This window comes from Dermacentor albipictus, chromosome 6 (genome assembly GCF_038994185.2).
Source record: "Dermacentor albipictus isolate Rhodes 1998 colony chromosome 6, USDA_Dalb.pri_finalv2, whole genome shotgun sequence".
In the NCBI taxonomy this organism is placed as follows: Eukaryota; Metazoa; Arthropoda; class Arachnida; order Ixodida; family Ixodidae; genus Dermacentor; species Dermacentor albipictus.
Window position 1 is genome coordinate 72113848 of NC_091826.1, and position 15193 is coordinate 72129040.

Here is a 15193-nt window from a genome sequence, read left to right on the forward strand (position 1 = left end):
TCGGAGGTTCGCTTCATGTCAGAAGGTAGGAGTGAGTGGCGTAAGTATGTCCTATTCTTAGTCTACAAAGAAGCACTTTCTTATGTCTTGCTGTTCTTTCAGATATCCAGTTCCCTAATTTTGGTTTGATAAAGTGTAGCTTATTCTCTACTGCATTATCCCATTGGTCCTGCCAGTGCTTCCTCAGTTTGTGGCGTAAGAAGGGCTTAAGTTCTGTTGCTGCTATGGGTTTATTTACATCCGTTTTATTAAAGACGACTGACGTTGCACTTTCGTCAGCAGCTACATTACCTTTTATGCCCCTATGGCCAGGTACCCAACATAGGACGATGTTTTGGTTGCATATTAAGGCTAAGCATAGTTCTGTGTATAGTTCATTAAAAACAAGGTTCTTATGTTTTCGAAAACTCATTAAGGCCCTCACTACGCTTACTGAATCTGTGAAAATGATGGCCTTATTGAGATTACTTGGTCTGACGTTTTACAGCTGAGAGTATCGTGTACGCCTCAGCCGTGAAAATACTTGTGTTAGGATTTAGAGAATCCGAGGTGGAAAAAAATGGCCGAAGAGCTGCATACACGACACCAGCAGATGATCTGGAAGCATCTGTATAATATTCGGCACAGCAGTACTTCACTTGGAGTTCGAGGAAGTGTGATTGTATGTGTGCCTCAGGTGCATGTTTAGTTATTTCGACAAAGGAGATACAGTCGCCGACCGTTTATTCGGACCTCACGGGGACTGCGGAAATGTCCGAATAAACAGGTGTCCGAAAAAGCAGATTGAGAAAAAAAAAAATGAAATCCTTTATTTCCACGCACTTATTCGGGCTCGGCAGTAGGCTTGAAGAAATCGTGAATGCGCCGTTGCACGCTATTCCGTTTACGCGCAATCAGATAAGCCTGAATCTCGGAGAGGGTCCTACGGCGGCTGAAAGCACAGTCACTGCTTGTACTGTACACGCTCCGCATGCGACGGCAGCGTAGCACATGGTGCGTCATCTTCCGACTCGAGAGTCATCGTCCGGCGGTGCAGCAGAAACCTGACGAATGATCTCGCCGTCGTCGAGTTCTGCGCACGTCAGTACAGCAGTGTCAGCACCTGTGAAACTGTCAAATGAGACGGTGTCCGGAGTCGCAATGCAACCACTGCGCAGGTCTCGGCAGAATATTTTCCGCGTCAGTAGGGAGCACGTCGGAAGGCGATAAATCTTAGGCCTCCTGGCACCCGCTTGTCGGCATTCCCCAGCGCAGTCTGCGCGGGCACTGTTGGCGCCATTAGAGACTTGACGCGATGTTTCCGTATGCCGCGTTGGATCACCGAAACCTCGACAGAGCACACAGAGCAAACACCACCATGCCGACGCCAGTCACACAAACGAAAAAACGCGGCCTGCTCGCAGCGTCGTGCGCGAAGACACAAATCAGCTGCTGGATTGTCTTGACATGGCTTACTAAGCTGGAACCGGAACTACTGCAGAGCCACTCTCTAACCAGACAGAAACGATGATGATGAGCGGGGATTTCTAGTAGCGCCACTTCGTGGGGCAGCAAGGAAGCTCCGTTCACAACAAAAATCGCGTTCAGCAAGTCGAACCATACACCGGTCAGAGTCGGTGCATGGTGCTCTCGACCTAGTTGGCTCAAGAAGCGTCCGAAAAATCAGACGAGAGGCTGCAAGGTGTCCGAACTTTCGGCAGTTGTTATACATTGTGGTCTATGGGGAGGATGGCGGTGCCGCAAAGCTGACCGAATAATCGGGCATGTCCGAATTTTTGGAGTCCGGAAAATTGGTCGGCGACTGTATCGCACTCCATGGTCTGCCATTCCCATGGAGGTGGAAGGCAAGTGGGAGGCATTAGGATATTTTCTGGGAGATGGATGTCTGTTTCTTCTGCCACTGCTTCCAAGCGTAGGCTCAAAGGAGTTCTAATACGTTGGCGGTTACTGTAAAGTCTGGCAGCGCGCAGGTCGCTAACGATGGAATGGCATGGATGTTTGGTGTCTGATTTTACCTTAATATAGTATGATAAACTTAAGAATGTTCTTCGTAGATGTAAGGACTATTTGTTGGACTCAACGAAGAGACTTTCAACAGGGCTCGTTCTAAAGGCGCCTGTTGTCAGTCGTATACCGAGGTTGTGGACTGGGTCGAGAATCTTTAACGCATTCTCTGTTGCAGAATGGTACACCACGGCTCCATAGTCAAGGCGTGATTGTACGAGACTCTTATACAGGCTAAGCAGACACTTCCTGTCACTGCCGCAGGTTGTTCGAGAAAGCAGCTTAAGGAGGTTCATGGTCTTCAGGCACTTTTCTTCAAGATATTTTAGGTGGGGAATGAAGTTAAGTTTTGTGTCCAGGATAACACTTAAGAATTTGTGTTCAGGGCTGACAGTTAGTCTTTCTCCATTAAGGTTAATATCTGGTTGCGGTAGTACACCTCTCCTGTTTGAAAATAGGACACATGTGCTCTTTTGAGGGTTCAATTTGAAACCATTCTCGTCCGCCCACCTTGAGAATCTATTTAAGCCAAGCTGTAACTGCCTCTCGCAAATGCTAAGATTGCATGACCTGAACCCTATCTGTACATCGTCCACATAGACGGAGTAGAAGAGTGTGCGAGGTAATACGGTGTGGAGGGAATTCATTTTAACAATAAATAACGTACAGCTCAGTACTCCACCCTGCGGTACACCTGTCTCCTGTATGAATGGTCGCGATTGCATGTTGCCAACTCTAACACGAAATGTCCTGTCAGAGAGATAACTTTCAATTATTCTCAGCAGGTTGCCGCGAATGCCCATTGCAGAAAGATCCCGAAGGATCCCGAAGCGCCACGTAGTATCATACACCTTCTCCATGTCAAGAAACACTGACAACACAAGCTGTTTGTGGACAAACGCATCCCTGATGTACATTTCCATGCGTACAAGCTGATCTGTCGATCTGCCTTCTCTAAAGCCACATTGATATGGATCTAATTTCTTGTTCATTTCTAGATAATGTACCAGGCGGCTGTTTACCATCTTCTGAAAAACTTTGCATAAGCAGCTCGTCAATGCTATAGGCCTAAAACTATTTGCCAAAGAAGGGTCCTTACCCGGTTTCAAAATAGGAATTATGATGGCCTCTTTCCAAGCAGAGGGAATGTGGCCGAACGACCATATAGAATCGTAAAGACAAAGAAGAGTTTTTTGTGTTTGAGACAGCAGGTGTTTTAGCATTTCATATAAGATGCGGTCAGAACCAGGGGCAGATTTGTTGCAGCTGTTTAGGGCTGCCTGAAGCTCTGCCATGCAAAAAGGTCTACTGTATGCCTCGCATTTTGCGCTTTTCCAGTCTAGTGGTTTTCCTTCTATTTGACTTTTGTACCTTTGGAATGTTTCAGAGTAGTGCGACGAGCTGGATATCTGTTCGAAATGTGCACCAAGAAAGTTCGCCTGATCTTCCATGCTGTCGCCTTGAGTATTCACCAAAGGCAGCAAGTAAGGCTGTCGACCGTTTATTCTCTTCACTCTATTCAAACCTTTGTTTCATCAGTGTAAGAATTAATGCCCGATATATACTTTCTCCAACTCTCTCTTCTAGCTTGTCGCCGCGTTCTCCGACCCTGGGATTTGACCTGTTTGAAATTGACTAGATTTTCTGCCGTCGGAGAATCCCGAAGTAAACCCCAGGCCTTGTTCTGCTTCTTACGCGCTATTCGACACTCATCGTTCCACCATGGAAGACGCCGTTTTGTGGACAATCCACTTGTTACAGGGATACATTTGGAGGAGGTGTCAAGGAGAAAAACCGTAAAATATTTAACTGCGGCATCTATGCTTAAAGCACACATGTCGTCCCAGGATAAAGAAGCAAGAATTTTGAACTTTTCCCAGTCAGCTGAGTCAGTTCTCCAGCGAGGTAACTCTGGAAGGCATTCATTAGACATTGGTGTGCTTAGAAATACAGGGAAATGGTCGCTCCCATAAGGGTTTTTAATAACTTCCCATTTAAAGTAAGGTAGAAGAGTAGGAGATGCTATGCTAAGATCTATTGAGGGGTATGTTTTGTTTGCCATGTTATAATACGTGGGCTCCTTCCCATTCAAAAGACATGTACCTGAAGAAAAAAGGAACTGTTCAATCAATCGACCTCTCGGGTCGCAGCGCGAGTCGCCCCATAGGTTGCTGTGCGCATTTAAATCTCCAAGCACAAGATATGGTTCAGGTAACTGATCTATCAGTGTTTGGAATTCTTGTTTGTGGAGCTGAAAATGCGGCGGTATATATAGGGAGCAGATGGTTATCAGTTTATTTAAAAGTACAGCTCGAATGGCCACTGCCTCAAGGGATGTTTGTAGCTGTAAGTGTTGACAGGCTATAGATTTGTCAGCTATGATGGCTACGCCGCCTGATGATGCGAGGGCATCATCGCGATCCTTCCGAAAAATAACATAGTGATGAAGGAAGTGTTTATGTTTAGATTTCAAATGAGTCTCTTGAACACACAGCACTTTTGGAGTTAGTTCATTAAAGATTTCTTGGACATCATCGAGGTTGCAAAGCAGGCCTCTGATATTCCACTGAATAATTAGTGTATCCATATTAAAGTAAATGTTGTGCTATGTGTCAAAGAGAATGCACTTCGTTTAGCCTTTTGGGAACCTGTAATTAGAATTTTGTCTTTCCTGGAGCGGTCGAGAAAATCGCGCCGCTCCTTAGGTGTCAGCTGCGCCTTCTGAATGGGTGTTGTGTCCATGGCCTCTTGAGAGGCACTGGACACGTGCTCTTGCGAGCGGTATGTTTTCCGAGGAGGCCTTGTCTCAGAAGACAAGGCCTTGGAGCCCACCGTGCTGGTGGTTGATGGGCTTGTGTTGACCTCTGCGCTGTGCTGACTGGTGCCAGCACTAGCAGAGGCCTCCGCTGGTGTCAAATTCTGGAGAGGTGGGGCCGCCTTCGCTGCTCCCACTGTGGGGGCGGGTGGCGTTGCCACACGCTCGCTATGCGTGGCACCATGCTCGCTATGCGTCCGCCAAGTGCCGTTGTGGCTTCTGCGTACTCAGTCACCTTTTTCTTGAAGGCAACGGTGAATTGCCGCCAGCTTCCACTCATTTTGAAACAAAATGTGAAAAAGCAGCCTCCAACAAATATAACCTTGTGACAACGGCAACGCAAAATGGCAGTGCCACAAAGTCACCAACGATGCGCTGCTGCTGATGGCAATGGCGGCTGTTTACTTCATCCGCCAATCGTTGCAAGACTTCCGTAGTTTTTCCGCCAATGTCCGGTATATAAGACGAGGGTGGACTTTTCGCAATGGTTTTCTAAAAAAAAGTTCGACCTGTATTCCGGTTTTTATGGTAATCCAAACACCCTTGTTGACAGATGTCAGCTAGTGACAAATAGCAGCCGCATATAGGAATCTACTATACAACGACATATGGCAACCTTGAAAGAGCAAGGAGAAAGCTTCTGTTGAAGAGATTGTTTGAGGAAAGGGTGACTTTGCGCTCTGCTTGCGAGCTCCACGCGCACTACTGCACAATTTGGCTGAGATGTTCACAGCAGCACATGCTATTTGCAGAATGTTTTTTCGCCAAACCCGACGGGTGGTTCGGGACCCTTTAGAGCATCTGGATTTCATCTGTGATGTCAACTTCACACCGATTTTGTTCATTTCTTTCTCTTTGCTTATGTTCCAGACACGACTTCTCTGCAGCTTAATGCTCCTTGCTCAATACAGGCATTGGTCCCATTTACTTCTGATCACTTCGTTCCCCCCCCCCCCCCCCCCCCTGGTTACTTCTGTTGTAGGCTTCACTTCATGCTTCTTGTTCTGCTTGTCTATTCGAGTACACACCCAGCGGCCATGCCCGGTGACACATGCTCAGCCGCACAAGTTGTCTAGTATGGAAACACTGCAGCAGCCGGCACCCACAAAGAAAGCCTCACTGTAAAAGTTTGTACACACACAGAATTCGTACCAGCCAGATTTATGAATTGCAAAAAAAAAAAAAACTTGTCAACCTAAGCTCCCAGCTTTTTAGTGCTCTCGGTCTGGCTGTCGAAAAGCAGACTCCCAACTGATTCAGGTAGCGTGCATGCTCGGTGACATCATCTATCCTAGACACCTGTATATTTGCGGGCCACACTTGTACTTCCGTTTCTGAAGCTCTAGCCCTGCACGGTGGACAGCTCACCCTGATATGAAGATGCTGCTTGTCATGGTCGATCTCCAGGTCCCCACTGAAGTTCTGCTGCAGCAGTGTCAATCCAAAAATGGTGCGGAGCCGCAGTGCCGTCTGATGGCACAAGTAGGCATACTTTGCATGTCGCCTTACCATGGCTTTCTCAAGTAGCTGCAGAAAAAAAGGACAATACAGTTACCACATACTTAAAACACATATTTCACAAGTCGACAGTGCTTGTGTCGTGTTTCCTTTGTCACTGTGTCGTAATGGCTGCTTTGTTAACATTCACTTGTTCAATGCAATAAAATTATACAGATGAAAAGTAAGCTGTTGGCATTGTACCTGGACACATAACACAGGTCAATCACGGAGACCGTGCCATCAAAGATATAGGTTAGCCCCAATGTCCAAAGTCTGTCCTGCCACGAGGGACTTTATGTGATAGCATTATACAGAACAAAACTTTTCATTCATGCTGACAGGTATGTCCACAACAGAACTGGCAGAGTGATAGCAACTGAGTGGATGAAGTAGCAGCAGTGTAGTTCACGCTGCATTTCACAATGTTCTGTGCCAAACTCCACTGCATGGGGGGTCGTACAGTCGCCGACCTATAGATCGGACACCGATAATCCGGGCATGCTTAGTAATACGGACAGCTCCGTGGCACCGCCAATTAGCTTATCATCCATGGCTGTAGCGCACGTCGACTCTGCTGCCATTATTTCCTCTGGCAACCTCAACAAGACAAAGTTGGCCCAAGAGATTTGAGCCATCAACTGTTGCCTCAGAGATTACATGCTAGATGGTAATCCCCGAGGCCTTGCCTTGGTCGCAACGCTGCACCTCAGAAGTTTAACTGCAAATGCGAATCTTGGAGGCTTTGCCTGAATTGCAAGGTCCCATCAACATTGCAGATCATCACCGGCACCATTGGACATGGTCCTCTCTTGTTTGTTGAATTTGCCTTCCGGCCAGCGTTTCAGCATTTTGTGCTTGTTTGTTTATGTGCATATCAAAGAGCGCTCTGCTGGCTCCAAGAAGTCTTTCTCGCAAAGTTATCGACAGTCCAAATGAGCCGCAGTCCGAATGAACCCGACTCTGCAACTGAAGATCCTGAACTGCCGTCTACCACAACGAACTCAAATGCCGACATCACCGATGACCTGCTAGGCTGTGGTGTGCCGATTCCTACGACCATTAAATATGAAGACTTTGCAGACGTCAACAGTGCTGTGTCATCGTGTCCCGAACTAAGCAATGATGAAATAATTGACCACGTTCTTCCAACGTAAAACGACGACTAACTCGGATGATAATGATGTGCCGTGTGCTCCAGAGCCTTCACATGTGGGTCTGACTTGAGCCTTTGCACTCCTTGCATGGGTGAACAGTGACAACACAAAACTGGCAGAAATATGTGTGGACTTAGCTGCACATAATCAGAAGTGCTTGAAGCAATGAACTGACCACTTCTTTGCAGAGGGGCCTCAAAACGTAAATAAAATAATCTGTTCTTTTGATACATTTGTTTTTTCAGAGATTCGGTACTCGGACTTACTGTATTTACTCGACTCTAACACGCTCTCGATTGTAACGCGCACCTCGCCCGTTTTCCGTGACAAAAAAAAAAAAAAAATCCTTTACAGTGCTATGCACCTACTTCTTTCATACAGAAATACAACTTTCTTTCATTTCGAAAAACAATGATTTACTCCCAATACACTAAAGCTGCAATAAATAAAAAAGTCACAGTTTTGTCTGAAAAGCGAAGCATCGATTGCGATAGCAAATTAGTAGACAGCTATACGAAAAGTAAGGATAGTTGCTTTGAGGCCGTGTAAACTTTTAAACATCCACTTACTAAATTAACATGCATGGTGTCTGTACCGCGCACACAGACAAACATGTACACGTCTTGCACAATGACTGCGGAAACCCTTTATCAGCAGTAGCAGGAGCGAGTGAATCATGATGCGAATTGACCTTTTGTGCAGCCTCTCGCTTCAACACCAACTAAGTGATGAGAGCACAGTGCGGTGCACCTGGATGCATAGACACTCCATTGCAGATCGCTTTCAAGATAGGCGCCGCGCGGCCGTGCCATACATAGCAACCACTGTAGTAGAACGGACCTCCTGTATGCACAAGTCCCACACGCAAGTCTCGGGAACTCCGAACGCCCATGATGCAGCCCGATTTCCATCCGTCTAAGCAAACGTGATCACTTTCCTTTTAATTACGGCATGGTGATGAAGTCTGCATGTCTTTGCAGTCGACACTTCCATGTTGATAGCACAAACGCAGAAAATGGGAAGACGGAAAGCACAACACATAATACAGCATGTGGAGGAAGCTGTGGCAGCTAGGCTTGAAGCACGTACGAGGGGCCGTTTTGAAATGCCAATGGCGATATGGTAAAGCAGATTTAGGGTCAAACTCGATTCTAAATGCACACACAATTTTCGGGCCCATGTTATCGGAAAAAAAGTGTGCGTTAGATTCGAGTAAATACGGCACTTACATTCCCTGTGGAGTCTGAATTATCGGCCTTTGACTGTAATACAGCAACAGCTGCGGCTCGTACAGCTATACTGGCTACATAGGCTACACAGTATGTTACATAATAATAGCTGTGGTATACTGCCAACTTGTGAACATTACAATGAGTAAAATCTTGCAAAGGGTGGGAGGGGATAGCCCGCATCTGTTTTTAAAGCTTGCCCTGAACACACACCGTTTCAGGAATACACAGACAATTTAATAACAAGGGTTTAACCTTAAATGCAGCATATCGAGCAGCAGCTAACTTCGAACAGCAAATACCGGCAAGCAACAAACTGTGTTTATATTACAGTGACTTAGATGTTGCCAAGTTCACCTGCTTCAGGAATCTGTATGCAGAAACATTTTGCAAAATGACGCTTCACAAATGTCAGCACGTTGCTTGGGTGTTCGATGCAATGTCGTCTGATCTTCGCTAGTGATCATTGTGTTAACGCTATTAATGGCCAAAATAACACGTATACACAGTCAAACCTCGTTAATACGTACCTGCTTAATGTGTAATCGCGGTTTAAATGTCTCGAAGATTCTCCTACCCAGCCCCCATTGAACCCCGTGTATTAGCTGCCCGCTTAAGCCGTAGTCGCTGAGTGCCCGCCAAACAGTTAGTGCTTAATATTTACTCGTTTTTTCTACACGCACATGCATAAGATCGGCAAAGTATCATATGTGCAGACGTTGCGACACCCGGACGACGGCTGCCAACGACAGTGATGTTTAAACATGGCCACCATGATGTAGTTCCTGCTCATACAGCTGTTGCCAACAGCAGCGCACAAAAGCATGGCCTTCGAGATACGCTTCCAGTAACACAAAGCTGCCAGTAGAGGTGCGAATTCGCTGTCGCTGTCAAACCCAGTCCAATCCAAGTAGTAAACGTGCAGAAGCACATTTTTAAAAAATGCATAGGCAGTTCTATGCTTACCCAATAAGAAAAATGTCCGTCTGTTCGTTCCTAAAGACGACCGCTTTCACGATAAAGCCCACAGCAGCGAGCGATTGTACCTTCACACTGCCTGTTGCTTCAACGTGAATGAGGCGAAGAGAACACAGCACTCACGAAGCTCGTCATAAGCCGTACCCCTGCCCCTTTCGCGGATCGCTTTCAATACATGGGCCTGCACGTCTCTCTTCAGCGCGCATTAAGAGGTACGTATTAACGAGGTTTGACTGTGTATACATGTTATTTTGGCCATTAATAGCGTTAACACAATGATCACTAGCGAAGATCAGACGACATCATAACATTATTTACTCGAATCTAACACACACTTTTTATCCGATAACATGGGTCCAAAAATTGTGTGTGCATTTATAATCGAGTTTGACCCTAAATCTGCTTTACTATATCGCCGCTTCACAGATCGTTTTCAAGATACGGTCCGCACGGCCATGCCATATACGCAGGCGCTACTGGTCTACTTTTGATCACGGTTCATAATGGCTCGAGGCAGATGGATAAGGCGCTAACAAGCAATAATGGCTTATAATGATTGGAACGTCATCAGCGCACCAGATGCCGCCACCTGCAGTAGTATTTTGCTTGCGTTATCAATGCACCTTGAATCGCTGTGCACACCAGTTCGTGTCACCGCAGCGCTGTCGTTTGTACTGGCCAGATGAAGTTTCATAACATTCATAATGACACCGGGCTGCGTGGAGATGAGCAAGTAGCACAATGCTTATGCATACTTAGAGAAGTTCTTGCATGATTTTTTTTTTCTTCACTTTGCCAGTGTGTTTACAGTCATGGTGTTGTCGTGGTATTCAACGGTCTTTGCTGCGGCGTGTCGTGTTTACGTTATCGAGAAGTCCACGTTGTTACATGCGCAGAGTTCCCGGATAGCGACATTGTTGCTGCCGTTGCACCTCCCCCATCCTCCAGCAAAAGTGGCGACAGCAACAACGATGTGGAAGTGGATGACAGCCCCTCATCATCTGACGCGGCACGTGCTTTGAGCGTCATGCAAGCTTTCGCAGAGAAGCGGAGCTTAGCGGACAAACTCACTCGCGGCCTTACCGAGTTTGAAGATGTTGCGGCAAGGCCATGATGGCGGCAAGTGAAGATTGCCGATTTTTTGCTGCCTACCCACAAATAAAGCCTGTCTGAGTGTATGTGTTCGAGAGCATCGCGATTTAATTCTTTTCCGGCCGGTAAGCAGCTTCTAAACTGGCATTGGCAGTTAATTCATATATAGTTTAGTGCGCACCTAAATGTCGTTCCTGGTCGACTACGTATTAACGAGGTTTGACTGTAACGCACTGGCCGATTTACTCATCGACACTGCCATCAATTGCAAGTGACAGTTTCACTTCTCACCCAGCCGTGCGCACTAAAGTGACACTTGTCCAAGGTGTCACTAAATTTGCCGGTATGAGTCTAGTATAGGGTAAAGAAATGAACATCCTCTAAATTGCACCTCGGCCCATAATGTGGGCAACTGGTGCTGATGTGCAGACATGACAGATTACAAAGTCAATACACGTTTATTCCCTATTGTGAATTCACTATATTATCAGAATTCACTTTAAAAATTCAGACAAAATTTTGGACAGAAAGTGTAGCACATACAAGAACATACAATAAGGAACATTTCGTTCCAGTTGACATTCCTGATATTGCCAACAGTTGAAAACTGACATTTTGAGCATAAATTTGCTAAGATCTAGTTCTTGTCATAAGGCGATAATGGGTTGCAGGCTAAAAAAAAAAGGCTTACGAAAAGAACTGGAAAGGTTTCTTGTATACAGTCAAACCCCGTTACAACGAACACCACATTAACGAACATTTCAGATTAACGAACTTTTAAGAAATCCCGTGCCGACTGCTTATAGTTTCAATGTAAAAATATTTCATTACTACGAACTTCAGAATAACGAACATTTCAGAATAACGATCGTTATTTAATTTCCGTGTCATCTTAACAACACCTCAGTACTACGAACTCATATCCCGAAATGCGAGGATTCTTAGATTTCAGTGTATCCGTCACGGCAGTCGGAGCTCTAAGCTAGCAGACGACGCAGCGCGAAGAGCGGGCGCCTTGCAACTTGCTTCCCGCAAAAACCTGAGATGGCGCGGAAGGAGAAAGATGCGGGCGGAGACTCTTTCTTTTCCTTCTCCGTTGTGGAGGCAACGACGCACCAGGTTTTGTGAGTGGAGAGGCGGGGAGCATGGGCTCGTAAAACCTGAGACGGTGCGGCAGAAGGAAAGAAAAAAGCAGTAGTTAACGCTGAAGTGGGCCTTTCCTTTTTTTCCTGTTGCGGAGGTGACGACGCATCACGTTTTTCTTGCTTGTTTTCTCAGTTCGCGTGCTGTCACCGGTATCAGGCCTGTCCATCTTGTTTTTCTTCTGGTTATATTATTGTGTTAGAAGTGCGTGCCGGCGTTCGCGTTGCCATGAGCTCAACAACTCTAACCACGGCGAAGAAGCGAAAGCAGTTTTCTTTGAGCGAGAGAGTAGAGATTCTTCGTGAGATAGGAGACGGGAAGAAACAATACGTCGTGGCTAAAGAATGTGGTGTGGCGCGGTCGATGATCGCCACGATTCTCAAAGATAAGGAGAAAATCTTCAAGCGCCAGCAAGGAGCTGCACGTTATGGCAGCACCCGAAGACCGCGACGAGTCCGTGTCGGCCACAGGTGCGTTGGACTGCTTGCGAAAACTCCGCATATTTATAGCCAAAAGCGGCACAGCGACCGAAGGCGTGCATATGAATGTGGACGGTCTGGAATCGTTCGTGCTGCAGAGTCTGTGCTGCACCCGCCAGAAGACGATCACGGACTATTTCAAATAAATGTGCCTTGTCTGACGATCACGTGTGCATTGTGTGAGAAACGTGTTCAAGGATGTACCGTTTCAAAGGTAGGACGTTTGCGTTACTGAAATGCTATTGTTATGGCTAATTTTTGGGCTTTCACTATAACGACCTTTCAGATTAACGAACATTTTCCCGCGGTCCCCTGAAGTTCGTTGTACCGAGATTTCACTGTACACAACAAATTAAGCAGGTTTCCTTACTTAGCATATTGCAATACCTCTGAAGAAAAGGTGTGCTGCATGTAACAACCACAGCGCAGAGGTACAAATCTAGGTCGGATAAACATCGAGACAGTGTTGAAAAATCAATACACCCTCACAGAAAGGTCAAGACAACAAACATCAGTTGCTGTACTCACCGATACAAAACTTCGGAGCTCCTGTGCCTTGTCCTTGATCTTTGTGTACTTTGCCAGGGACGATTTATACAGTTCTGCCGCTTCTTCTTTGTTGCCCTTCCTGTTTGCAAAAGCCAACGTCGAAAGCCATTAGAAAGCTTTCCTGACGAATCTGACTACAGCATTCTGTGCAACAAGTGTTTGCAAAAGTCAACTTAGACGATCGAAAGTAAATGTGGAGTCTTTCTCATCTCTTACCGTAACAACAGAAAAGGAAAGAGAAATCAGCTTTCAGCTATTGTTCTGGCAATGACCTCATTTACGAAGAAGCTGCAAACATGCAATGTACACAACATAGCTCTCGTCCACAACAGCATCGCCTGCTCTGACCTCTGAAATACATGCACCGACAGCACTGCCCTCAGAGGTGCAGTTTGGTGCAGAAAACTGTGCTAAGTGCCATGTTCAAATCTTGCACACTAGCTCAGCCAGCGCATCTGACTCCCGACAACACACTGGTGCCGAGGCAAAAGTAGGATCTCCAGTGGTGGCGGTAGTGTTTTCTTTGCCATATGATGAGAGTGAAGCAAGCTGAGAAGGTAGCTTGACTAAGACATGATTTGTTGTCTTGCGAGTGCATGCCTTCTTGGGCACCTGACACTATACTTCGTTTCGTTTGGAGCAAGCAATGGTGTAGAAGCTAGCAAGACTTCTTGCAGTAGCCATGTTTACACCAAGAAATAGGTCATTGTGTAAACTGCGCAAAACTGATTTTTCATATAAACTCAGTTGTTAATAAACAAAACTTCATCTTTAAAAAATGTTATACGGCTGTTACCACATACATTGGTTTAAATCACCTTGCATTCCGTTCTCGGATTTCTTAATTCCAGCATTGCGGAAGTCTCGTACAAAGATGTGACACCACGAAAGATGCAGTGATACAGTTCAACCTTCATATAATCAAAATGGATATAACAAATTATTGCCTATATTGCAAAGTCGACGACTGATAACTCGGACTTCACAGGAAACATAAATCAGTCCATACTATCGAATGCTCGAAAAAACAGAAACTAATGTACCTAAAAAAGATCATTTTATTTACGTTTTAAAGGGAAGCTGAAAGGTTTTCCAGAAAAAATGAGTGAACATGTGTACATTGTGGTTTTCAACCCTCCGAATTCGAATATCGTATCAAAATTGAGCGAAAGAAAGAGCAAATATATTTTATTTCGACGAAAAGTGCAGCAGCAGACACGCCCAGCTCGCGCGTCTCGTTTCCGCCTGTGATTGGTCGGGCGACCTGTGACGTCAACTTTAGCGACCGACCGCTGCCGCTCCACATGAAGCGCGGTGCCAGGTAGTTTGGTGCCGTAATGGAAAATTAAGAGGTAATAGAAAATTTAGAGAGACTGCGTTTTTCTGAAGAGTTCGGCGTTGCTCCCTACATGTACGAGCCGATTGCAAAGAGCCGGCCTCTCGAAGAAGCAAACGATGCTGGTGCGAGCAGTGCTTTCGACGAGAACGAAAGCGAAGTCTTGGGATCTCCTCGTGTTGGAAATGCTCTTTGGTGAGTATGTTTTTTGCAAAGCGATCTAGTGATCTCGCCGATCTTTCGTCGATCTAGTGAGCTCGTTTCCGGTCAAACAACTGCAGTGTTGTGTTCCTGCATGCCTCCTCGTGGAACGTAAGCGGGGATGCGATCGTCGGCATTTGTGCGCTGTCCAAAGCTGTCGGCAACCTACAAAGGCGGTTCAAACGCGTGAAAACCTTCCCGGTTCATGCAGTACGTATAGTGACCTTCATCTGTGCGCCATCCGCACACTACTCGTAACCGAAGTGGTAAAGGCGGCGAATTCCGTCGGCTACGTGAGACGGTTGGTTTCTCGCTGTGCGCGAGAGACGGGGGGAGCGTAGCGTCCTGGCGTGCGCCGGCTTTCCAGCACATGCAAACTCTACATTTGCACTGCGTTATGCTATAGCTGCATGCAGGCTGTTTTACAACACACGTGCAAATAGAAAATTAGCGGCGCTTTGGGACGAAACCTGCATCGAGGGCGCGAAATAAACATGCACCTTTCGGTCAGCATGCTAACATGAAGGAGCTCGCAGTAAATCAAAATCCAGGTTTGGGCGAGTTCGTGTATTCATAAGGCCTTCCAACACGAGTTATCATCAGTCAGTCCGCACTCGTGCCGTCTTTGTTTTCGTTGCTCCGATCTTTTCGCGCTGCGTTTAGAAAGCCTGCTAGTGGAAATTCTGGTGATAATCGTCGTCACGGAAGTGGTT

The 15193-nt window shown here is 46.2% G+C and overlaps 1 protein-coding gene across 2 annotated transcripts in view; it reads right to left on the reverse strand.

Annotated features, from left to right (window-relative positions):
- Window positions 1–15193, reverse strand: part of SMC6 (Structural maintenance of chromosomes 6) — an 89547-nt gene that overhangs the window by 2938 nt on the left and 71416 nt on the right. The window contains exons 19-20 of one of the 2 annotated variants that reach the window (XM_070540830.1): window positions 12923–13022; window positions 6188–6346 (exon numbers count right to left, since the gene is read on the reverse strand). In XM_070540830.1, coding sequence (XP_070396931.1) covers window positions 6188–6346; window positions 12923–13022 — 259 coding nt within the window. The remainder of the gene's footprint in view (window positions 1–6187; window positions 6347–12922; window positions 13023–15193) is intronic. The other variant, XM_070540829.1, reaches the window with a different exon arrangement.